Source organism: Candoia aspera, chromosome 1, assembly GCF_035149785.1.
Source record: "Candoia aspera isolate rCanAsp1 chromosome 1, rCanAsp1.hap2, whole genome shotgun sequence".
Classification (NCBI taxonomy): Eukaryota; Metazoa; Chordata; class Lepidosauria; order Squamata; family Boidae; genus Candoia; species Candoia aspera.
The window spans coordinates 85,967,084-85,993,637 of record NC_086153.1 but is presented as its reverse complement, the minus strand read 5'-3'; the positions used below and the strand labels follow the sequence as shown (position 1 = coordinate 85,993,637).

Genomic DNA, 26,554 nt, shown 5'->3' with positions numbered 1-26,554 from the left:
GATCCTCTTAGCTCAAATGTTGTTTTCTATATAGGACATTAGATGCCTCCCAAAAGGCTGTGAGCTTTAAGAGAGCAGCATTCACTCACTGCTCTTGTGCAATTCCTGTTCAAATAAACGTTATCACCCTATGGTAAAAGTTCCATTGATGGACTGACTTGCATATATTTGTTTATTCTCCTTTTAAAGCCATCTAATTTAGCAACTATATAAATTCTCCCAGTTTATACATCCAGTCCCCATTCCTATTTCTTTGAATGATTCCCAGTTTAAGTTTTATGAGGTAAGAAAAATACTAGTCATTATAAGGGAAAGAAAAAAAAACAGCCCTCCAAAGTATCTTTTCTTTGTAACGAGGGTTATCCAGTCTTAGTCATTTAGGTAATGTTTCTATGTTTTTGCAGCTGTACATTTAAAAGATGAAGCAGAATACATAAGCTTCAAGTGCAGCAATGCCATACTGGGATATATGAGACCTGCACTGATAGGACTGCTTAGTCCCTATTATTAATGATCTTTGGCATACATCACCTTTTTTTAAGGGCAACAAATCCATTTTCTGAAAAAGTGTCTTCTGGTCTTTTATCATTTTCCTGACTCTGCTTATTACCATGCTGGCACCATTTCATCTGGCTAGTGCCTCTACTAAGATGTGGTGTTCTATCTAAGTGCTCATTACTGGAAGATTATTGAAAAACACAGTAATCTCAAAGCGATTTAATATTCCTGCTTCTCCTGCTACAATCTCCCCTTAACAAACCTCTCTGAAACCTAATACAATTTATTTTTTGACATTTATGTACACATTGAATTTAAGAATACTTTTCTTAACCGATTGAACACTTAGAATTTCAGAGGATAAATCTAGTACCATCTCCTTTCTGTTCAGTTCCACCACATTAAGTCTATGTGAGATAACTGTGTAATTTTTTTTCTGTATTAGATCATATTAATCATCCCAGCAGCCTAGCTGATTTGTGACTATGGGATACTTACACTTTCTCTGGCCACTAGGTAAACAAGGAACCCAAAAAAAGATAAGAATAAATTTATAAAGCCTGGCTCTGAATAGCAGTGAGTATTGAATCAATATTAAGTTCTAATTGTGGATTAACTTGCTGTGATCTATAAATATGACCAAGTGAAGTATTCACTCTTCTTTGCAATAAATACCTTGATAGAAGGGAGAGGCAACTTTTTCCATGACAAAATAAAGAACCATGAAGATGAGATGTTTCTGCACAGATCAGTTACTTGATGTGTTGATTTGCTGAAAAACTGAACTATTTTAAAAGTGACTACTGTATTTAAAAAAATAACAAAAAAATGGAAATATGTGGCATACATGGAAATGAGGCAAGTGAAAAAAGTGAAGTCTAATTTGCCAAGAAACAGGACAAGTATGGCTGCAAGAAACTATTAATTTGATCCAGCAAATGCAGGAAATCTTTAATGGGAATTATGTTAGAGGGACAATTGGACCAAGAGGGAAAAAAAGAGCTGCGGTTTAAAAAACTAACTTTATTATATATTGTTGTTACAAAAAGTTAAAAAATAGCACTGAGCACCCAGGAGTACTACTTTTTCATTACTTTTGGAACTCTTGAATACTTAAGGCAGATTTCTCAAGTTAGAAAGGCTTAACATGATCCAAATTCAAAAATCCATTTCTCATATTTCTCAATGTCCGCAGCAGAGACTGACTTTGAAACTTTTTTTAAAGCCATTTCAAAATCTTCCATCGTTGTTGGCATGTGCATTTCATCTCTGGAAAGATTTCTGATTTCTTCTGGCGTTAAGCCTTCAATACGCCTTCTCATAGCCATCAGTGAAGCATCTCTGTTGATAAAAAAAGTGTGCCTTTAATGAGAATGCAGAAATGCCAAACAGCTAACACCAAATAACTGCTTTAACTATAGCTAAACGTTGGAATGCTTGCTTATTTATTATTTCTACTTAAAAGTCACCCAACCCCAATTGACTCTGGGTGGCTTACAGCATAAAAACAGAACAAATTCACAATCCAGATAAAAAACTTAGCAATAAACAGATGGCAGATCCAGTCAACACAACATATCACATACATGACAAGGGGCTCCAACCGCCCTGGCCCTCTGGAATGAAAACAGGTCCTGAAGGCCCTCTGGAATGCCGTTACGGTGGGAACCACCCAGATCTCAGGGGAACCTCATTCATTCCAGGTGGCAGGTGCCATGACAGAGTTTAAAAGTCAAATTGGTTGAACTGTGAGTGGTTGCTTTGGCTTTAGTAATACCATGGGAAATATGCTGGAAAACTTTGTATGTGATGAGATGATCCAGTTCTTTATGCAACTTAGGTTTCGTAATGGCAAACTCAAAGCATAGCTTCAGCTTTTCAGTTTTTTCTCTGATTATGCAGAGATGTACAGCTGTTTGAATCTGAAGCAGAAAAGGAACACTGTAGGAAGTATGGGTGCGCCCTCACAACCTCTGAACTCAAACACATATTTTCCTAGGGACTGCATGGCTGCCATATGAGCCTAGGAAAAGTTGCTGGTTCTCTAAGGAGGCGCCAACAGGTGCAACAAGCATACCTGTGCCCTCCCTGCAGCCCCATCTGCATGAGTTAGTGCTCCAAGCAACATACAGAAGGCTGAGGGAAGATGAAATGGAAGGCTTGAAGATGCAAAGAAAGTAACAGGGCATGTCAGAATTGTCAGAGAATCTGATTTGGATTTCTTGATCCCTATTACTCTGTACAGGCTTGACAACAGTCACACAGTGAAAAGAGCTGAAACATGGCAGAAGTTTGTGGGGGTGCACAGCCTAGACTCCAGATGTTTTTCTATAACCCCCAGCATCCTTCACCACTGGTTGTGCTACTTGAAATTGTTCAGCAGCATCTAGAGAGCCACAGATTTTTCATCCTAAAATAAAAATGAGACAGTAAATGGAACAAGCAAGCAAAAATTGAGAGAAGTGGGAAGCAAAGTGAGAAAATAACTGAAGTGAATAAGGAGAAGAAATAATGAATATGCAAGGGAAAGGGATGGAATAGAAAGTATAGAGAGGACATGAGTAATATAAGACAATTATGAATAACAAAACAGGCAATGTGGCAGAAAAGAATTTAAAAATGCAAAGCAGCATGAAGGATAATAGAAGAAAGATTAAAGAGAAAATGAGCACGCTCAGATGAACAGGAATGGACAGAAAAGTAGGAACAAAAAATGGGCAGAAATAACAGAATGAGAGGAGTGGTGGAACACAAAAACAGACTGCTTGGCATTTCAGTGTACTGAACAAAGCACCAAAGCTAGCCAGCAGAGCAGTCTTTAGATCAGCTTCAAAAGGTGGCTGGGGACTTACCCTGATACAAGGATATGGTGCTTTCCTCAGAGGGTTTCCTTGCCAGACAACAAGATACCTTTACTGATCCTGGCACTTCATTTCACTACTCAGGATTAAGCCAATCTGTCTATATTAATGAAACTATGGTAACCTGAATGGAAAAAGGAACTCTCGTCTGGCCTGCCTAGTTTATCACACACATAATGTTACTTGATTATGGCTTAGTACGGTTGTTCTCAACTTTGGAGCTTTAAGATGTATGGACTTCAATTCCCAGAATTCTCCAGCCAGCACCCTGGCTGGGGAATTCTGGGAGGTGAAGTCTACACATCTTAAAGCTGCCAAAGTTGAGAAATACTGGCTTAGTATAACATGCAAAGTGAACTGTTTCAGTATGGCTTCCTCAACCAAACAACAAACTACGTTTTTCAAAATCTTATATATTATGTGTGTACATGCACATGCGCACACACACACACACACAGTTATAAAAACCTTTATGCTTTCTTTAGTTCTTTTACAGAATCAGTATTTGGACTGTAATAGGAGTCCATTTCCCATGGCTGTGGGCTTAGGACTGGTGCTTTCATAAAAATAATGTAAAAGTGGTGCAGTTTTAACCTACCTGCACACATTGGTAATGTCAGCTCCAGAATAACCTTCCATATTCTGTGCTATAGTGGCAAGGTCAACATCATCAGCAAGTTCCAACTCCTGTAGATTTATTCTTAGTAGCTCCTCTCTGCCTTTGGCTTAACAAACAAAAATAAGCAAAATAAAACACAGAGAAAAAGCAGATTTTAATCCTTGAATAACATAGTTAAAAAGGTTTCAATTATGTAATTTCTAATTTTAATTAAAATACCAAAGTCTTTAAATAGGACCATCCAAATATATTTAGTTCTGCTCTTTGGAATCCTAGAATCTTAACCTGCTGCTCAAGACTTCACATGTAAATGCAAGGGTAAAGACTAAGAGGATTTTTTTGTCTAAATTCCATCCGGGAACGTTCACGATCAAAATCACTGTTCCTGCTCCCAGAAATGGCAATTATCAAATACACATTTGATATTAAAAATTCAGGATGTAGAACTATATTGGATTTTTCTGAAATGCAAGTTTATACCTGATGGCAAAGGAATATAAATTCTTTTTTCCAGACGTCGTCGTAATGCTTCATCAATATCCCAAGGAAAATTAGTAGCAGCAAGTACCATCACCATTTTGGAAGGATCATCATTTTCAGAAGCTCCTCCCACTCCTATTATCAGAAGACAAGAAAAAAAAATTAAAAGGCAGTGCAAAATAATACATGTTTAAGTTCGCAAGTCATGAAATTACCCCTTATTATTACATTCAACCTGACTTTTAATTATCCACATTCATAACAGGCTTGAACTTTAATTCAAATGCTTTATATTAATGAGAGTTTATTCGACTGCTTATAATCTGCAATAATTTTTGATATGTATGTAATTGCAGATACCATCACTGCATTATTCAAGTACAAGTAAACAGACAAAAACTATTGCAAACCAAACCTTCTAGGCAGATTAGTGTCAAAATATAACACTTGAGGCATTCCGGTTTGTGGTCGTATTTTTGCTGGACAGATGCCTCAATATATATCTCTGACACATTTTGTTTCATGCGTTCTGAAAATGTGATTTCAGAAGAATTTGAAATGTCCACATGTAGATTCCAATACTTGAATCCAACAACCTATAGATACTACAGTCTGGATCAGAAATATTGGAACAAGGATAACTGTTTTGGCACTTGGCCTCTGTACACCACCATACTGAAGTTGAAAGGAAACACACCCAGATGGGAGCGAAGTCAGGACTTTCAGCTGTAATTCAGGGGGTTTGACAAAAGTGGGGCGCTAACCATTCAGGAAGTACAGTCAGTGGCATACACACATCCCCATCATTGGTGGCTCATAAGTAATGGAACAAACCAACATCATTACAACATAAGGATTGCCTTTAATACCTGGATGAAAATCCTTTACAGTCAATGACTGCCTGAAGTCTGGAACCCATGGACATGACCAAATACTGAGTTTCCTCCTTCGAGATGCTTTGCCAGGCCTTTACTGCAGCTGCCTTCAGCTGCTGCTTGTTTGTGGGTCTTTCTGCCTTCAGTCTTATCTTCAGTAAGTGAAAAGCATGCTCTGTTGGGTTGAGATCAAGTGACTGACTTGGCCATTGAAGAACATCCCACATCTTTGCCTTGAGAAACTCTTGGGTAGCTTTTGCTGTATGTTTTGGGTCATTATCCATCTGCAATATGAAGCAGCATCCTATCAGTTTGGCAGCATGTGGCTGAATCTGAGCAAAACGTATAGCCCTGTACACTTAAGAATTCATCCTGCTGCTTTTAGCAGCAGTCAGGTCATCAAGAAACACCAGTGACCCAGTTCCATTGGCAGCCATACATGCCCATGCCATAACATTGCCTCCACCATGTTTGACAGATGATGTGGTATGCTTTGGATCATGAGCTGTTCCTTTCCTTCTCCATACTTTTCCCATCATTCTGGTGCAAGTTAATCTTGGTTTCATCAGTCCAAAGAATCTTATTCCAGAACTCAGCAGGCTTTTTTAGGCGTTTGCTGGCAAAGTCTAATCTGGCCTTTCTGTTCTTGAGCGTTACCAGTGGTTTGCACCTTGTTGTGAAGCCTCTGTATTTACATTCATAAAGCTGTCTCTTGACTGTAGATGTTGACAATGACATGCCTACCTCCTCAAGAGCATTCTTGATCTGGCTAGATGTTGTGAAAGGGTTACTCTTCACCATGAGCAGAATTCTGTGGTCATCCACTTCAGTTGTTTTCTGTGGTCTTCCAGGCCTTTTGCTGTTGCTAAGCTTGCCAGTTAATTCCTTCTTTTTCTGGATGTTCCAAACTGTTGTACTGGCCACTCCCAATGTTTTTGCTATCTCTCTGATGGGTTTGTTTTCTCAGCCTAATGATGGCCTCCTTCACTCACATGGACGCCTCTTTGGATGTCACGTTGAGAGTTCCAGTGAACAGCTACCAAATGCAAATGTAACACTCAGAACCACCTCAGGCCTTTTATCTGCTTGACTGGTCATGGGGAAACCAAGGAAACAGGCCACACCTGGCCACGCAGCTGCTTGTCAGCCATTCGTTCCATTACTTATGAGCCACCAACGATGGGGGTGTGCGTATGCCACTGGCTATACTTCCTGAATGGTTAGCGCCCCACTTTTGTCAAGCCCCTTGAATTACAGCTGAAAGCCCTGACTTCGCTCCCATCTGGGTGTGTTTCCTTTCAACTTCAATGTGGTGGTGTAGAGGCCAAATGCCCAAACAGTTACCCTTGTTCCAATATTTCTGGTCCTGACTGCATTTTAAACATGTAAGCAATAAGTCACCAAATTTCTACACACAATGTTCTGAAAAGTTCTAATTTTAGCAAAGCTGGGGACTTGTGAAATATATGTGGCATTTCCAAGGTCCAATTCCCTTGCTAAGCCTTTCTCTTTTCAGTTTTGCTTATAAACTCTTGTACTGTATTTACATTTGCCTACTCTGTTTTACTAATCTATGTTCCAGTCCAATAAAAAATAAACTTATAAATATATTTTAGAACTCTAAATTATAAAAATTAAAGTTTACAAACTACCAAGAGACCGTATGTCCATAAATGGAACCCACTAGAATTGGAGTTAGGTAGGTGGTCTTGAGCAGCGGCATCTCAGACTGACTGAAAGTTGAAACCAAATTATCACTGAGCTTCTTGGAAGAACAACAAGGTACACATTCGAATGTGTGGATTTTAGATGTCTCAGTGAGCAAGGTATAATTACTAGTGCTCAACTGCTACTGTAATACAATATTAAAGTTCCTACTTTTTCCTTAACACACTTTCAACTAAGCTTGTTTACCATCCATCTGAACAAGTAATTCTGCCTTCACCCTTCGGCTGGCTTCATGTTCCTCAGAAGTTCCTCGACGGCTACAGATGGAGTCAATTTCATCAATAAATATTGTTGTTGGTGCATAAAACCGAGCCTGGAAATGAGAGATGGTGAAGGAGCATTTAACTGAAAATGATCCCAACAAACTGCTACTGTTCCCAAACAGTATCATCTACAACAACAGTACCAAGTAAGTCAACTCTGAGATTATTTTTAAATGGGAAAGGCTAACCTCTTTTACCCACTGCAGTCCCAACCTGGATTACATTCTTCCACTGATACATTCTGACTTCAAAACAGCAGTATGGCAGGCTACAGATACCTTTTAAAAACTACAATTAATGTCATTGTAATTTGGCATGGAATCTTCTAAGTAATAGAAACTGAATAGCTTATACAATACCATCACACTGAAATAAGTTAGTACAATGCAAAATAAATTGCCAAAACTTAACTTGTCTGCTAATAATGCTACACACCAAATTCTCTATACTGAATTTCCATGGAAGGTTCAGGGAAGGAGAAAAAGATTTCTGAAGTTTCATTAATGCAAAATATAGCACTGCAGCTCTGGATAAATTCTGAAAATAAGTTCTTGATTACAGAAGCCACCACTAAGAGCACTGCAAGTCTACTTGTTTGCTAGTAACAACTGCATGAAGTACCAACTTTGCCTTACCATGTCCATTTATTATATTAACTGGGTGAACAACCAATAAAGTATAGTTTTTTCAACATGATGCCCTCCAACAGATGACTGTGAAGGTTGGGAAACAAGTTATAATCCAACATAGTTGGAGGGCACTAGGTTGGGGAAGACTGCCAAGTCATTAATGAGGAAGAAGAGGAAGGAGACTGAAACTGCTGTATAAATGAAGCCACCTTGAGGCTAGAAAATGGGGGTAGCACCCTACATGAAATCAGAATGGTTGTTACTAAAATGGACATTGCTGTATCAGTAAAAGTTTTACCACAGTGGTTTAGTGCAATTAAGATTTCAGATACAAGATTTCAGGTACAAGCATGAAAACTCTAGCAAAAATATGCTGATTTAAGAGAGTCTAGGGCCCATTCTGTTATTTGTGACTGACTAGCTGTTAGGGTTGTGTAATGTTCTGGATCTGTTTGGAAAGAGGACCTTGAGAACATGCAGGAGTGCAAGCATGGCATCTGACTGTGACTAATTAAATCAGCTGTCCACTGGGCTGGTGAAGAGCATAGTAGGAAACTATTTAATCTTCTGGTAAATGCGTATTTTAGAACTGATCACACTCAACCTGATGGCCATTTTGTGAATAAATAATTTCCCCGTAACAGTCAGTTTCTGAGCACAGTCACATGAATTTAAAATTCCAAATGTACCCCAGTCCATAAACTTTGCCTATTCTGTTCTGTGCTAGCATCGTCTCCAAAGGCCAAAACACAATGATTCCACACAAAATCAGAAGAGCTAGGATATACTTTGGCTTCCATTGATAGGACCGTATAACTTATAAGAGCTAGTCTGGTGTAGTGATTAAGGTGCTGGCCTAGAAACCAGGAGACTGTGAATTCTAGGTCTGCCTTAGGCATAAAAGGATATCTGAGACCCGGCTCATCCCTATTACATCGACCCCTCCCACCCGGTCATGCAGGGATGGCATGTTACGGACCCCATCTGTAAAATAATTCCATCTAGCGGGGTCTTGGAAGCATGCCTTCTCTGCAGTAGCTCCCACCCTTTGGAACATCCTTCCCCCAGAGGTGAGACAGGCCCCCTCGCTCCTGGACTTTTGCAAAAGATTAAAGACCTGGTTTTGCCAGCAAGCTTGGAATGGGAGGGAGAATAGCCATACCTGGGGATGGCTAGCACCCTAGAGAGATTTTCAGTGGGCCTACTACACTCATGGACTGATAAGAACTCTCAGCCATCTAGACTCCATTATATTTTAGTTTAGTGTATTTATTGTATTTGTAACTGTTCTGATTTTAACTTTGTTTTTTACTGTAAACCACCCAGAGTCCCTCCTTGGGAGGGAGATGGGCGGGATAAATTTTGATGAATAAATAAATTAAATAAAAAATAAAAGCCAGCTGGGTGACTTTGGGCCAGTCATTCTCTCTCAGCCCAACCCACCTCTCAAAGTTGTTGTTGTGGGGAAAATAGAAGGCAGAAATATAAGGCATGTTCACTGCCCTGAGTTATATATTAAAAAGGTGGGATAAAATAATAATAATCCTCTATCAAATCTTAGAAAAATCAGTAAATCACCATTTCAAATAGTAGGTGAACAAGCTTTTTGGATTCTCATCCTTCACCCACACAGCAATGTTGACAGATTCTATTTACCAAGGAACATAGGTGGGTGTGGAATGTTGCAAATACACCAGACAGCTGAAGACGAAAAAAGGGGATTGGAAGAAGATGCACTGAAGCCGGTACACCATGAAGGCTTACTGAATACCAAAGAGACCAAACTGGCCTATAAGAAAGACCAAATAAAGAACAGAAAAGAGACAAGGCAAGGCAAAGTATTAAATGGCCAGTATATAAAAAAGTAGCAGGCAAAGCAGATAACAACAAGACCTGGCAATGGCTAAGAGCAGGAAAGTTGAAGAAAGAGACAGAGGGGCTAATTCTGGCTGCATAAGACCAAGTCTTAAGAACAGATGCATATAAAGCCAGAATTGAGAAGACAGCAAGAGACAGCAAATGCCATCTCAGCAATGAAGCTGAAGAAACAGTGGACCACCTAGTTAGCTGATGCAAGAAGATCGCACAGATTACAAATAACGGCATGACAAAGGAGCAACAATGGTGCATTGGAGTATCTGCAAGAAATACCACTTGCCTGCAAGCCAGAACTGGTGGGACCACAGAATAGACAAAGTAATAGAAAATGAAGAAGCTAAAGTGCTCTGGGACCTTAGAATTCGAACAGACAAGCATCTGCCACACAACATCCCAGACTTAACAACTGTTGATACGACAGACAAAAAGGTCTGGATACTGGACGCTGCAATACCTGGAGACAGCAGAATAGAAGAGAAAGAACTGGAGAAAATCACAAAATATAAAGACCTGCAAATAGAAATAGAATGACTGTGGCAAAAGAAAGCAAAGATAGTACCAATAGTAATAGGTGCCTTGGGTGCAATTCCAAAACATCTGGAGCACCACTTGAACACCATCAGCATTGACAAAATCACCATCAGTCAATTGCAAAAGCAGCTTTACTTGGAACAGCTTACATCCTGGGATGATACCTTTATTATTAAACTGTAATATCCCAGGTCCTTGGGAAGGACTTGATGAGTGAACAAAAATGCCAAATCCAGTCTAAACATCTATTTGACTGTGCAATCAACCATAATAATATTCCTCTATCAAATCTCAGAGAAATCAGTAAATCACCATTTCAAATAGCAGGCGAACAAGCTTTTCGGATTCTCCTCTGTACTTTGAAGTGAGTGTTGATGATGATATGTTGAAAAAGGTAGTTTTGCATTCTGTAGCTACGGCTTTTGCAAGCAGAGTTTTTCCAGTGCCAGGAGGACCAACCATCAATACACCCTGTTTATAAAAAGATCCAGAAAACTGCACTGAACAAAATACTTGTTTAAAAATGTCTAAAATTCATTTGCCATCACAATTTAAGAAACACTCTATAATTTCTTTTCATTCAAAATAAGCATTTTAAATAAAAGCAAAAGGAGCTAGTGTGCATTTAGTACCTCTTAGCAAGTAACAATTCTTGTTTAATTATCCATGCTAAACTAAACAGAATTATTTTATTCTATTATGGACTAATGTTATGATACAATCACAGAACCAAAAAGTTGTCAACGTAAACACGTTTCCAAAATGAAAGGGATTCTACTAACTGCTGAAGGGCATTGTCTCATGAGCCACTGTTTCACTCATGCACCAAATGACAAATAAAAAATTCTAGCCATAGTGTAATGGCTTTGAGCCTTTAGATTATATGACCTTATTTTACTATTATATAAACAAAATACTTCATATAGGTTGTGTTATCATTCTGCTGTAAAACCCTTGCATTATGTATTTGTACAAGTCTCAGATTCAATAATTGGAATGCACTATGGCTTATGTTACTTGCACTATGTTTCCAGCTAGTGCTTGCACAATCATTAGTGGGAATCCATATCCTTGAATTTTTTCTCCCTAGCCTAATGCTGAATATAACCCAATGAAAACTACTTTGATGCTCCAATGATAATTGAGGTGACTTTACCTTCCAGGGCCTTCTGATTCCCTTAAAGAATTCTGGCATCCACATAGGTAAAACTACTGCTTCCTTGAGTAATTTTTTAGCATCTACTAAATCAGCTATATCATCCCTGATGAAAAAGAAATGAGCAGATTATGACTTGTCAAAAGCACTGTATCGCTGTTAAATTAACTTTCATTGTAATCTCGGCTGAGTAAATAATTTTTCAGAGTAGAATATTAGTATTTTCTATTTAAATTCACTCCTCAGCAAAGGTTCAACATTCAATTTCCATCCTAACGCTGCTGACTGCTAACATCTTTCTCCTGCAGACATTCATGGATTAAACCCAGATATTGGTTTCTGGGTGGGCAGGACCCTGATTATGCAGTGATTTTGACTTATTTAGAAGCCAATGTATGTATAGATGTGTGCATTAAGGATTTTCTTCTGCAGATATCATCTGAGAAACAGTGGTAGAAGGCAGGCTTATTAAAGTACCCACAGAATAAGCTGCTATTTGTTCACTAAAAACTGTTCAGTTCAGTACTTCATTACGGTCACAGGAGATGGAAGAGAATAAAATAGTACGGCTAGCTCATCAATGCAATCAAAGTATGTCTGGTTTTACAAACAGTACAGCAAAATTTGGCTATGCTCATAGAAACTGAATCACACTGGTCTGATAATAACACCTGTGCATAGAATAAATCAGAATTGCTTGGGTACTTTGCTAAATAAGGAGTGGAAGACAGACCCTTGCATCCTTATAAAAAATGCAGACATCAACTATGGAAACAACAGACCCTTCTCCACAAGGGCACAATCTTAGCTCATAAGGGTTGGTGTTTTGTTTTTTTTTTGTATCTGCCATCTAGATTTGCTGTAGGAGGACATGCTCAGGTTATTGCAGTTTTTGCAGACCTGTCCTGTTCCATATTTATGTAATATTTTGAAAAACTCTAGCATAATTCATAATCCGTTTCCAGAAAGTGAATGTAAAGTGAATGTCAGTTCTTCTACATAAGCAGAATTACCAATTTCCAAAAAAACAAAAAACATTAGCATTCTTGGCCAAGGTATATGAAATAAAAAGACCGTATTCAGATAATAGTATCACTTCTAATCGTAGACTACCCTAAAAACATACAGAACTGCAGCTATCTCTACTTGTTCCATTAAAACATCATCTAGTTCTAATAATGAATCCCTCCCCCCCACTGTTCAGGCTGTTATTGTGCAGAAAATAACACTGTAAGTGTAGGCAGGCAGAGTGGTTAATGATTTCTTTTCCCAACAGTTGATTATTATGAATATGTTTATAAAGCTGTTCCATTTTCTCTTTAAGCTGTGGTCTATCATGTTGCTGTTTCTGGCTTCAGGATAAACAGCTCATAAACTGTCGCCCCCTATTATCTGCCTATTAAAAGGCCTTTGCTCACAATACTACAGAGATTTATAAAATCCCAGTGGGTAAGCTGTCTCACTAAGCAAGCTCTGCTGCATCAGTTTTCATAAATTACTGCCTCAATCAATTACAGCCAGATTTAATTTTCTCTAGGGGGGCATTATGTATTTTTCTAAAAGTCTATCAAGCTTATACAAAGACCTCACAACTTAAAGGGAGAGACATGGCTTATACTTACCATCGAACATTGGGATTTTGGGAAATGATATCTCTTTCTAAAGCTTCTACTAAGTCTTTATCGTATCCAGTGCCATCAAATTTCTTTGGCTCAGGTTCTGAAATATCAGTTGAGGACTTATTCTGCATTACATAAAAAATGCTTATCAAACATTATTTTAATATGGCTCATAATTATACCTATGTCTTATTTAACCTAAGTTTCATAACAATAAAATGATAAACCTTCATACAAAAACATAATTGTACAAAAGGACGCAAACACTGCAAATACACTATCAGCAGTATAAATATAGTATTACTAAAATACATGAACGTCTTAGCAAAGTAAGCATAGTCAGCCTTTCCCCCCCATAGGAAAGCAGTATAAGTTTCCCAACAAGGCTTCAGGAATCAGAAACAGGCAAAACACTTTTTCACAGGCATCTGAAAATAAGGATAGGAAGCTTGCATTTCCTCCAAGCTACATATATCTTAAAAACACAGATGCCCAACAACTCACTCCATGAAAGTCAGCACTGTTCTACTATAAGTATGTCATTGCTAGTAGCGTTCAAACCATTTCAAATTCACACCTGCAATTGAACAACCAAAACATGGGCTTTTTTGAGCTTGAAGCAGTTTGAATTCTCAACATTTTGCATGTTCCCAGTCACTTCATTATACAAAGAAGGATTGGTTTCTAAGGACAATAAAGACCTAGCTGGATGTGAGACTCTCTTTGTGAAATTGAGCTGTAAGAATCACTTGGCTTGCTGCTCACCTACCTTCCTTCCTCCAGCATAGTGGTGGTTGTGCCTGAGCTCCTTGACTTGGTGGCCAAATTGGCAGTGGAGTTCCCCACACTGATAATTCTGTTTTTTATGTAATGCGCTACCTCCTCTGTGCTCAGAGTTCATGGCCGCCATGGACCTGATCAAACTCACAGCAGGGGTCATACAGATGATCTGTTTTTTGTCTTGTGTTAGTGGCAATGTGATCTGGGGTTGGGAGATGTTAACAGATCACTCCCTCTTAGCCCTAGAATTCTCTGTAGTCACCTCCACTGCAGGGAGGAAGGGCTTATTTTGATTGGCCAGCCCCAGGTGATTGACAGACCTAACAGGATTTCAGAAGGAGCCTGGGGCTATTCCCAAAGCTCTGGTGCATTTCAGACAAAGTCTTAGTTGCAGCTTGGAATGAGCATGTGATGACGACCTTGGACTGGATCATGCCTGTGCAGACTCTCTGTGATTATGGATGCTGTAGAGCCTCCTGGTTTACACAAGAGTTCCAGAACATTAAATGATGCAAGAGACCCCAAAGCGCCACTGTAGACAGAGTGAAGCTGACCAGGCACAAGTAAGAGCCGTTTTAGGACTTACATTGTAGCAGTAAGAACAATGAAGCAAGTTTACTTCTCAATTCTGATAGCATCCACAGACAGCAGCCCTGTTCCTTCTGGGTAATGAGGCACCAGGGGAGACCCTGCAGGGCTGCTATGAGGACTCCTGTAGGCATCTGTCATGCCAAATCACTTGGCTTCACTCTGTGTTGGGACAGGTCCTATGGAAGTGACTGTGGAACATCCCAGCTTGGTTATCTGGAAAGAGTTTGAGCCAGGTGATCCTGAGGAATTGGAGTTTTGCTGTTGTGAGCTCTACCACTTCTGTCCTGGACCCTTGCCCCTCCTGGTTGGTTGGAGAGGTTGCACGTGGTTGGGTCCATGAGGTGATCAACGCCTCTTTGTGTGGGGGCTGGTTCTACCTGCCTTGAAAGAGGAGATAGTGCATCCCCTTCTCAAGAGGTCATCCTTGGACATCTTTTGCCCAGTTTCCAAGCTTTCTGATTTAGGGAAGATAGTTGAGAGAGTGGTAGGTGCCCAGCTTCAGAGCAACCTGGATGCAATGGCCTGTGAGAATAACCTTGAGGAACAGGAGGAAGCCAAGGCAACAGATAAGAGAAATCTGAGTCCAAACAAGGAATGGAATTCGAGAAAATGTCTCAGACTTGACCCACCCAAGTTCTCTTTCGGATAAAGGCAGGGTGGGAGTAGGCACATTCAGAGTTGCAAGATTCTGTTACTGTAACCCTATAATAAAAGTAGTTTTAGTATTCATAAATTTGGTGTTCAAGTCTGGTTTACCGCAAAAAGCTGACAGTGATGGATCATCTAGACCCTTTTTAGTCAGGGTTCAGGCCAGGTTATAGTACAGAAACAGCATTAGTTGCACTTATGGATGACCTCTGGAGGGCTCAGAAGGGGGGTGGTATGTCCATTCTGGCCCCCTAGGATCTCTTGGCAGCTTTTGATACCATGGAGCATGGTATCCTTCTGGAGCTACTCTGAGGGTTGGGAGTGTCACTGTTTTGCAATGGTTTTCTCCTTCCTCCATGGCTGGTTCCAGTCAATGTTGGTAGTGAGGGAGAAGCCTAGCCCCAAGCCCCTCTTATGTATAGTGTCTCATGGCTCAGGTCTCTAACCTATTTAATATCTACATGAAGCCACTGGGTGAAGTAATTCGGTGGCATGAGTAGCAGTATCATCAGTATGCAATGATACTCAGTTATACATTTTCACTCCACACCAGGCAGGTGATGATGTTTAGGTGCTTGCCTGGTGACTTGAGGCCGTAAGGGCCTGGATGGGAAGGAACTGCCTGGGACTCAACCCCAGCAAGATGGGAGTGGCTTTGGGTTTTTGCCTGGATCCAAAAGTCCAGAGAACTGTCATCTTTCATTCTTGACAGGATAGTACTCCTCTAGAGACAAATGATGTCCAATTTGGGGGTCCTCCTGGACTACAGCTCCTGCCCAAGGAGCAGGTGGCAGTCCTTTGCAAAGTGAAATCATCTTGTGGAAGGCCTTGCTCACAGTCACTCATGCCTTAGTTACTTCTCCAATGTATTTTGTGTAAGAGTTATAACACAAAAAAGTAGTTTTAATATAACTGTGCCCTCTACCGTTGAAGGAGTAAACTGCAGCTTAGAGTGATGTGCTAAGGATTTTACAAGTCATCACCTCCAGATTTATTTGAGAAAGTTGATGCTTTCTCCCCAGTAACTATTGGAGTGTCTTTTAACATGGGAATATCATTATTTGATATTCATACTCAATCCCACAGCGAGATCCATACAATTTAGTTGGCAACAATATTCAATCGCTTTCATCTAGGTTTGAATTTGGAAATTCTTCTCCCAGGAGGGCTGGTTTTCTTCACCCCTGCAATGTACTACTTGCCCTCACTCCTACAGTGGCTTACTTTTAGTTTCTTCCTCTTCCATCATTAAGAGGCACCTAATTAGGAGCCCCTGCTCATACTGGCCCTGCTCTTTGGACCCACACCCACACATCAAAAAGCTAATCCACTGATTGTTTTCTCCTTTCTCCATGTGATAAATACATCTTTACATGCCATTCTGTATCCTTGATACAGCTAGATTCACAAAACACCCTAAACATGAGTTAACAAAATAAAATTCCTGTGTTCATATAACATGTTCTGCCCAAGCAATTAACCATTTTATGCTATAATGTAATGGGTTGGATCACATTAGATGGTTTCCCACTTTACCTTAGTTAGCCACATTGTTTCTCAACTAAAAAGATCCAACTGTTGTACTCATTCTGCATAGGGAAACTGCTTCATCTCCTTGAAAAGCAGGGTTGCTCTTTTCTGCACCTTCTCCAGATTTACAGTATCAACTAGTGCCAGACCTGCTTAGTATTTGGACAGGAGACTATCAGAGAATACCAGAGCTAGACTAGGAAGTCAAAAATACATCGTGGAAGAAGGCAATAGCAAACCAGTTCTATACTTTTGGCAACAAACAACGTGGATGAAATCACCAGGAGTCAAAATTAATTCAGAGAATTTACTTTTTAACTAGAAATGTACATAGCATAGTAAGTGTAGCCCCACTTTTATTAATTTATATTCCACATTTCCTCCAACAGCTCAACCAGCATTAAAACATCAGTTTTTCTGATGTCAATGTTAATAATGTCCAATATGAAAACTATCTTCATCATATTAATTGTACAGTTGACTGGCATTTTCAAGGGTTGACTTCTTGCAACTTGGACTTGATCAGCATTTACAGTGAACTGTATTTTTCTCAATACAATCATGTCTTATTTGCCATGTTAATGTTAATGTTCACTGAGAACTGTTCTAGAACAGAGAGCAACCACCAAAACAGTTTTCCTTCTCTAGTCTTCCCAACTACATTTAAACCTTCCAAGAATGTAAAACATCTTTCTGAAAAAGCAACACTGGATGCAATATCAGATGCCCAAGCCTTCAAACTGTTTACAAGGACATTCTATCTATTTAGTTGGGTATACCAACCCACCAAACACTGTATAATTAGGTCCATCAAAACTCAATTCTATGCTCATCTGTACCCCCATTCTGAGTAAGCAGAAGACTGCACTATTATTTGTGGTTTCTCTTTTAAAACATCTTGATCAAATTTTTATACAAGTGCTGTCTACTGGAAATGCTGACAGGTAAGTGACCAATAAGAGATTCAAATGATGAGAGGGATGCTTTGTAAGATTCTGAGATGTTGGTTGCACATTCATGGAACTTACTTTTTCCTCTTTTCCTTTATTTAGTGGATCCTTCTTTTCCCGACCACGAACAACTTTGCCTTTATCGTTAGTATTTCGGGAGGAAGGCCGATGAAGGACTCTAGCAGCCGCTCCTGCTCGGTTATTTTGGTTTCTGCAATCACTGCATTGAGCAGACTGGCGTTTCCTAGGTCCTGGTGAAGATCTGAGTGTTACGAAATGGGAGAAAAGTGTAAATGTAATAAAGATATTTATTAAGAAATCTAACAGATAGAGTACGCTAATGCAATTGAATATTCTTATCCTAGAATATTTGAATATATTAAAGATTACACCTCCCCTTAATCTCCCAGAATCTGTGTTTTGTACAAATGTGTTATAACTTCATGGAATTGCTTTTGCACATATTAGTTTGTTTCCAATAAACAGATTCAGCCAGTTATTCATAGGAGTTCTATTAATGGGAGAGGGAGATAGCACTGAATTTTTCTGTGGTTACGAATTAGAGGCTCAAAAACAATATTTAACAGACATACTTTTTAAGCATTTAATATTTGAACTCCCCAATCTGCTTTCCCCTCCCGGTGTCTCTTACCTACGTTCAGCAGGTACAGGCAATGACCAGACTTCTCCATCATGAGCTGGTAATTCCTGATGTGCCGCTTTTAAAGGAGTGCTGTCTAATTTAAAACTTTCTAGTGTCTTCATGATATCCTTCACATGCTTAGCTTCTATACTTATCTCCTGCCTAACCTGATTAAAAACATGAAATACAAAGAAGCATAATGTTAACTTGTAGAAACTTGTCAACTTAACGTAACAACTTTCTTCAGCTGAATTTAAATATCTAACAAAATGTTTGTGGCTCTGATACATGAACAAGTTAACTCTGTAACACATTACAGAAAACTGATGAGAGAAGCAATTCTGTTGATGATTCTTGCGGTAAAATTTCTAATGAACTTTAGAAAAAAAACTGAAATATATGAATGCTTTTAAAAGCAAAACAGTTTGAAGTGGCACAGTCCAAGAAATGTTCACACATTTACATGGCACATTTCCAAATTAAGTATACCAGCTCAAGATAGCAGTAAGCTTTAAATTAACCAACTAACATTTTTAATCAAACAGGATTCAGAAGGTACAAGTGTTTTGGCACCAGTTTTATTTTACTGGCTTCAATAGAGATAGCCTTCTCTCCAACAATAAATAGCAGCTTTTGTTAATTATTATTTTTGTACTCCTCCTTGTAATTCAAGAGTGTTTAGCAATAGGCATGTTCATTCAATTTAACTCATCTTTTAAAGTAAGGACTAATTAAAATGTCTTTTGTTAATCCTATTTAATAAATGAAAGTAAAGGAACAAAACAAGAAAATGAGAGCTCACTTGTTGCCATTTCTGCTGGAGATATGTATCTTTGACAGAAGAGAGGTATTTGCTCATTTGGTCAAGTACTCCCTGATAGTAAACCATTGCAGAATCATAATTCCCAAGCAATGCATATTCACGTGCTAGCTTCACATTCTCACTTATCATCACAAGACTCATGGTCAACATAAGCTAGAAGAAAAAAACAGGAAGACATTCTGCAACTTTAAGATAAAAAGTTGTTAGGCTATAAAATTCAAAAGAAGGGGATATCTATCATTTAAAAAAATAGTGGAAGGGGAAAATGGGCTTATTTTAAAGCCATTCTGACAAATACTTCACTGAGAAACAATAAGTTTCAATATTATAGAATAGTTCCATTCTGCCACAAGGCCATATCTCCAAAGACAAGACATTCCAAGAAAACCAAATCATTGTGAACAGTTAAGTAAAAGGAAAACTCCCTTAAACTGAGCTCAACTATTGGGGATTACATGGACCGTATCCATGTAGTTTTCTGGGCAGCAATAAAGAACGATTTGCCATTGCTTTCTTCCAGGATATTTTTTGACTTCCCAGTCTAACAAATAGCATAGCTGTTTTATCCAAATGCTAGCCAGCCCTGGCCCTGCATTGCATTTTGGGATCAAGGTTAGCTACATGCTTCTAAAAATATCTCTAACTCGTCCCCCATACAAACCTTTTTAAGTAATAAAAATATTTTTTTTTATGGTAAACCACCCCGAGTCCCTCTTTTGGGGGGAGATGGGTGGTGGCAAAATCAAACAAGCAAGCAAGCGAGCGAGCGAGCGAGAGAGAGAGAGAGAGAGAGAGAGAAAGAGAGAAAGAAAGAAAGAGAGAAAGAAAGAAAGAAAGAGAGAAAGAAAGAGAGAAAGAAAGAAAGAGAGAAAGAAAGAGGGAGGGAGGGAGGGAGGGAGGGACTGAATTAGAAGTATTCTCATTTATCCAGAAAAAGAAAACAGATAATACACAGCATCCTGCAGGAAAGGGAGCTAGAGAGGGTGGCAGGTAATATTCTGTTAAAATGGTTCTTTCTAATGTGTATCTTAGTAGAAAATCTGTAAATGGTTAAGCTCCCAGCAGTCATTTTGAAAACCTGCAATATGTTTTCAAATGTCAAATATGCCCACCAGCTCAAAAGGTTGGGGAACCCTTGTCTGTTACTTTATATCATTTTGAGATACCCAATTGTACACAGAATACCTCATTCCTTGCTGATTTATCTTAAATGAACATTACCCTCAGGAAATGACTTCAAAACTTTTGCATATTATTTAAAGCAAACCAGATTTTAGTCCTTGCTAAGGGTGCTATTTCAGCTTCATCCATTCCACTATATCAGACTCAAGAAGTCATATCTTAACTGCAATATGTCAAAATTAATTGTTGAGAAGTTTACTTGACAAGGCTCGCAACAAGTGCAGTACTACTGCAAATAAGCCTTTATTCTAACAACATAATAAAAAAAGTAAATCATCTGTTTATATAAATAGAAATCATTGTTAGCTAACTAAAACCAAATAAGGAAAATACTATCACCCAAAAATAAAAGAATGAAACCAAAATATATACAGGCAGTCTTCGGTTAAAGAAAGTAATTGGGACCAGGAACTCCATTGCTAAATGACACGGCCGTAAAGCACGATGTCACGTGACCGCATCAACTTACGATGGCAATTCTGGCAGTTCCCACTGCAGTCGTTAAGTGAATCCCATTTGGCTGTAAGGCTCAAAGTCACGTGACTGACATTTGCAACCTCCTGCTGGCTTCCCGATTGATTTTGCTTGTAAGAAGCTGACAGTGAAAGTCGCAAATGGCAATCATGTAACTGCGGGACACTGCAACTGTCATAATCATGAGCTGGTTGCCAAATGCCTGAATTGCAATCACATAATTGTGGGGGCACTGTGATGGTTGTAACCCTGAGGATCAGTCATAAGTTTCCTCATTCAGTGCCGCTGTAACTTTGAATGGTCGCTGAACAAATGGTCATAAACCGAGGACTACCTGTATGTGGTAAGGTTTTTAGCTATAAGTAACTGTACTAAACAGAATACATATATAACGAAGAATCTCATAAAATATACTTAATGACATTCTTTTAAAATAAATCATAAAATCTTCTAATTGTTTGGATATTTAACAGAATGAGAAGGAGTTGTGCAACACTGCAGGCACCATTTTTTCCCTGTACATTTTGCTTGAGGACCAACTGAAAAAGTTAAAAGTCATTATCGTCATAAAAAGTATTGGCATGTATCTCAAAAGAACACTACTACATTTTTACTATTTTACTATTACTATTTAATATTTGCTATTATACTATTACAAGATAAACCTTAATATTTTCATATTGATTTTTAAAATCAGGATCATCTGTTTTCAGACAGCTACAATGTGATGGCATGAGATATCAGCAACACTATTTGTGATTCTTCCAAGAGGATTATGTTGCAAGAGATGGTGGCTCAAAAATAGCTCCTGAAAGTTCTTACTACAGAGGTAGATACTGCACTTTGTTCCCATCCAAATTTTTGGATCTGTGACATTGGTTGAAGCTGACTTCAGTACAAAACCTTTGGAAGGCATCCCATAGCCTTTGCCCACATTATTCATTCTTATTATCATTATCACCTGAGTTCAGGAAACCAGGAGATGTTCTCAACTGGTAATTGGGAATGGGAAAAAAAAAGCCTTCTGAATTTGGGAACAAACTACTGCTCAGCAAAAAAGCTGACACAAGAGTACAGATATAGCCTTGAAAAATTAGGGTCAAGATCTGAGAATACTTTGTTCCTGGATGCTGATGTAATAATTGTGCACAGGAATGTGTTTGTTCAGCTTAGATTCTTGGAGATTTAGTCATCATCACATACACCTTACTCACATCCAGGTGCATTACTACTCTAATAAAATGAACAATACCTAAAACTTTAACAGGTGAATACTGCAGAACCAGGTTTTCAAATTAGGGCATACAGTATATATGAACATAAGATTACTTATGAAGACAAATATACATCTGACTTTATTTAAAAGATCAATCTCTCCCAGATGACCCAACCAATCACTGCGATCTACTAACACATCCTGCCTGATACATTGCTGACTGAACATGGCCTTCTCAGCCGTGCCCAGATTTTGGAATTTCCTGCCTCAATAAGGCTCATGAAACTGCCTTCCTGTTAACATCACAGCATCTGAGGAGCTTCATTCTGTTCTGTACAATTTTCAGACCATACCTGAACAGACAATATCTTACAGTGGTTAAGATGCTGGGACCAGCACTGGGAAGACCCTGGTTCAAGTCCACCCTCAGCCAAAGCAGCTCACCAAGTCATTTGGTCCAGTAATTCTTCTTTTCAATCCCAAACTATCCCACAGGGATGTTGATATGGGGAAAAAGAATGTGATGAGCAAGTGCTGTGTGCACCAACTTGAGCTCCTTAAAAAAATGGAGGATATAAATCAAATGAGCTCTTGCTTATGCTAGGTTTGAAACTCAAATTTTGCATGTTTCTAATATTAACGTAAGTACTCCAGCTAGCCTAAATATTTTTTAAACAAACACAATATAGAAACACCTAAACAAACACATACATACAATCAGTCCACGCTTCCTCCATCCATCAAATTGGGACACTTGGGAGTCAACAGCAGGAACTATTATTCTTCACGGAAGGAGAAGCAGGGCAGAACAGAGAAAGCCAGATACGACGCCCAACAGAAAACTGAACCAACGCAAGAGAAGCTTTCAAATTCAAGGAGGCAAAAAGGCACTCGCCTCTCGGGGCGCCTCAGAAGTGGGTCTGAGGCCACGGCCGTAGTCGGCGGCTCGGCAGGAGTTTCCCAACCCTCAACCGAACGAGTCCAACTTCGGACGCGGCACCCAGACCCAGCTCCCCGACAGACCGCGGCAAGCCTCGGCCGCTCAGCCCAGCGCCTCCTCTCCCAAACGGGGCCACCGCCACCCAGCCCTGCCATTGCCTCTGCCTGCACACGCCCCCCCTCCGCGCTAGCTAGCCCTCGGCCCCTCCTTCTCCCGGGCACCGCGGCCAGCCGGGCCCAGACAGGCAGCGGGGTCTCCGCTCCCTCCAGGCCGCCGCGCGGAGAGCCCGCCGGGGAAGCGGGCGCAAGCCCCACCAGGCCCGCCTCGCCGGAGTTCGCTCACCCTTCCTCCGCGCCGGCTCCTCCTCCGTGCCTTGCAGCAGCGGCAGCCGCCGCCGCCACCTCCAGCCGGACAGGCGACCCCTCCGAGCCACTCCGGAGCCGCCGCCGCCACCGCCTCCCGCCGCCACCGGGGGAGGGAGGAAGGGGGGTCCGTGCTGGGGCTGCTGCTGTGGCGGGCAGCGCGGAAGGGGCGGCGGGGGAAGGCGGGATGGCTGGCGGGGGGAGTCTTCCAGGCGCCGCCGCCACCGCCTCTCCCGACCTCGCTTGGAACCGCTCCGGCTTCCCAGTCGCTCCCGTTCCTCCTCCTCCTCCGCTCGCTGCGTGTCTCAGCCAGCCAAATCCAAATCAAAATAGTGTCACACAATATGGCGGCGCCTCCAGTTGGCAAGCATCGCGAGATCTCGCCCCGAGGGCTAACGGGAGAGCGGAGGAGGAGGAGGAGCTCCCCCGTTGCCTCGGCGACGGGAGGTGCCGCCGCTTTGCCCGGCGTGAGCGGCTTGACGGCGGCCGCGGATGCGGATGGTGGCCTTCGCCAGTTCTCCCGGTGGGGTGGGGGAACCCATCGTGCCCGGCTCGGCGCCCCCGGCAACCGAAAGGTGGGAAGAGACCGAGAAGTGTCTCTCAAGCTTCCTCGCTGAAGTTATCGCCCGCTCCTCCTCCTCCGCCTCCTCCATTAACCTCTGGCTCGCTCTGCGGATCATCATTCAAACCAGGAAACGAGGCGGGTAGAGGTTAGACGACGGAATCCGAGTGTGCGCGTTAATTCTGCACGCACGCCCACCATAAAAACAGACGCGGACGCGCAAAACCAGATCGCCGCGGTGATGGGCAAGAGATAAAATGCACAGCCTGTCTTTGGTAAAACCAGACGAATTGAGATTACACCAAACAGCGATTAAGTTTTCTATCCCAAGTGATTTCGAATGACATTTGCCCAATTTTGGGTTTAAAAAGAATCTTTATACATTAGGAGTAAATAGTGTTAATTGATACAATACAGCAAGGCAATATTTAACTAAAGAGGACCAGAGGAAGTTACTTATTTTCAAATCCCGTTAAGTAATTTGGGTTTCTTAAACCACGTGTTTCTCCACAATCATCATTTTTGCGTGGAAGTGACTAAAGTTGAGAACAGAATATCTCATTAATACTCCATTAATACTCTCTACATATCACTTTTCATAATTAACTTGGCAACAGTCCAGTCTCACTGGGAGTAACCGCCCATAGTTGGTGGGAGTTGGGCAGCATATTGTCTACCCAACCTCATTTTCTGGGTACATACAGCACAATGAATCATAAATCACAAGGGCACAACTTGCAGAACATTCTAGGCTAAATGTGCTTGCCTGCTTTGTGATTGTCATTCAGTCATGAACTACATTTAAAGTAGGTAACAACTCATAGCTAACCATATTGTCTGGGTTCATACAACATACTGAGGTATAATCAGTCACATTTCACCGCAGCCCATTGAGTGAACCTAACTGCTGATTCAATGGGGTAAAACTATTGTAGAATGTTCTAAATGGCCACTAGAGTACACTGAAATGATTATGAGGATTCCTCAAAATATTCAGAGATGTACATACCTGCTTCCCAGGTTTAGTTTATTTTAAAAATTCACTAAGAAGGGTTCAAAAATATTCAGAAGCAATTACTAAAGATATGAAGAAAACAAAATTAAAATAGCAAGAAAACCTGCATCTGTGGTAGGACAGCAGTCTAATAGTCATTGTATTTTATATAGGACTGGAATAAGAAAGTAAAAGTTGTGGAAGTGTGTAGTTATTAAAATGGACTGCTACATAAACAGGGTCTACTTGTAGCAAAGCAATGCCTGAAGTAGTTAAAAATGCTGTTTAAGCCTATTTCTATTTGCCTTACCAAAATACTGGTCAGTGGCTGTGCTCCAAAAGACCAAAAACCCTCCATTTTAATAGTCTCAGTTCTGAGAAGGTAGTTGCAACTTAAATCAGAAATACCTGAACCAAGTCTGGAGCTGTGAACTGAAGAGCTTATGATGGTGGATCATTAATGGCACTATCAATTATATGTAAGCTCTGTTTATAAAATTTGCTAAATAAAAAGGCCCAAAGCTGAACAATGTTTGTGAAATGCTGGCACCACTCAACATGATCTTCTCTAAGGAACATTAAGAATTTCAAAGAGTGATGACTGATACCATTGTAATTGGTTAGCCAACAATAGGTAGATCCGTGGGTAATAATTGGGACAGTCACCTAGAATTTGTTTTCTTGCACTGAACTTAAAAACATTCAACATTTTAATAGGGGAGTGTCTGACCTGTATGACACAAAACAGTTACTTGAATCTATTACATTTGTAACAATCTGTTACACTGAAAATACAAACTAAAGCAACTTCAAGACCCATACAAACTGTAGATGGAGACCCATAATGATATGAAAATAAGCATCAGCCATCCTACTATGCCCAATCATGGCCGACAGTTGTAAAGAGTGAAAATACTGCAAAATAAACGAATGACTTTTTGTGGGAGTGCTGTGCCTCTTAGAGAAATGTCCCAGGCTAATTTATTTTCAGAATCTGAGCAGTTAAAGAAACAGCTACTTTGAGATTGTAAGCCCACCTAGAAGCAGACACAATAAGAACTCATGAGGCAATATAAAGAAAATGAAATTAGGATCAATCTCCCCCCCTCCAAAAAAACCCCCATTCATACACAAAAAACACAAGAGACAGAAAATTTTTATGTTGCTAAGTACAGTAACTGTAGTTGAAAAGTAATTGAGTAGCAACCATGATATTTTACAAGTATGCTGAGATGGGCAGATTTCTATCACGTCTGCTCAGCATTAAAATGATACAAGTTTAATCTCTACCTATATGCAGATCCCATATGTATGATCTACAGAGACTATAAAGAGCATTTATTTCTATTAACAGCAGCAGCCTGTGCTTATCCAAAGTTTAGCTGTATCCAAATTTATATAAATTTTAGTTAATCTTTAGGAAAAAAACATGGTGAAAATTCCTTGACTGCAGATGGAGGAGGCAATGTTGTTGAGGCCTAATATTAGACCATGGTTTGTTACACCCAAATCCAGTCAGCAGCCAAGAGAAAAAAAAGGTTCTTAGGTTTTCCCTTTCAATCTCAAGTATTTATACTCTAATTATACTCTATAATTTATTCTCTATCATTACAGAAGAACTACACTGGTTTCTGAAAATGTGATCATAAAACTGCCAACTAAAACAAGAATTCCATTAAAATTACATCCAACTTGCTACACTACAGTAAATTACCAAATTGT

General features: G+C 40.0%; 1 protein-coding gene and 1 long non-coding RNA gene across 2 annotated transcripts; both read right to left on the bottom strand.

Annotated features, from left to right (window-relative positions):
• Positions 1-1,501: 1,501 nt before the first annotated feature.
• Positions 1,502-23,608, bottom strand: KATNA1 (katanin catalytic subunit A1). Its single transcript, XM_063308834.1, has 11 exons — positions 23,257-23,608; positions 19,082-19,255; positions 18,289-18,446; positions 17,715-17,898; positions 13,141-13,262; positions 11,519-11,624; positions 10,675-10,833; positions 7,248-7,374; positions 4,459-4,593; positions 3,958-4,084; positions 1,502-1,839 (listed from the first exon to the last, which is right to left on the bottom strand). The coding sequence occupies exons 2-11, from the start codon at positions 19,250-19,252 to the stop codon at positions 1,641-1,643; spliced, it is 1,488 nt and encodes a 495-aa protein (XP_063164904.1). The 5' UTR covers positions 19,253-19,255; positions 23,257-23,608; the 3' UTR covers positions 1,502-1,640.
• Positions 23,609-25,787: 2,179 nt separating this feature from the next.
• On the bottom strand, positions 25,788-26,350 carry LOC134488269 (uncharacterized). The gene is made up of 2 exons (XR_010066950.1): positions 25,963-26,350; positions 25,788-25,930 (listed from the first exon to the last, which is right to left on the bottom strand). It is a non-coding gene; the product is annotated as an uncharacterized LOC134488269 (long non-coding RNA).
• Positions 26,351-26,554: the final 204 nt, after the last annotated feature.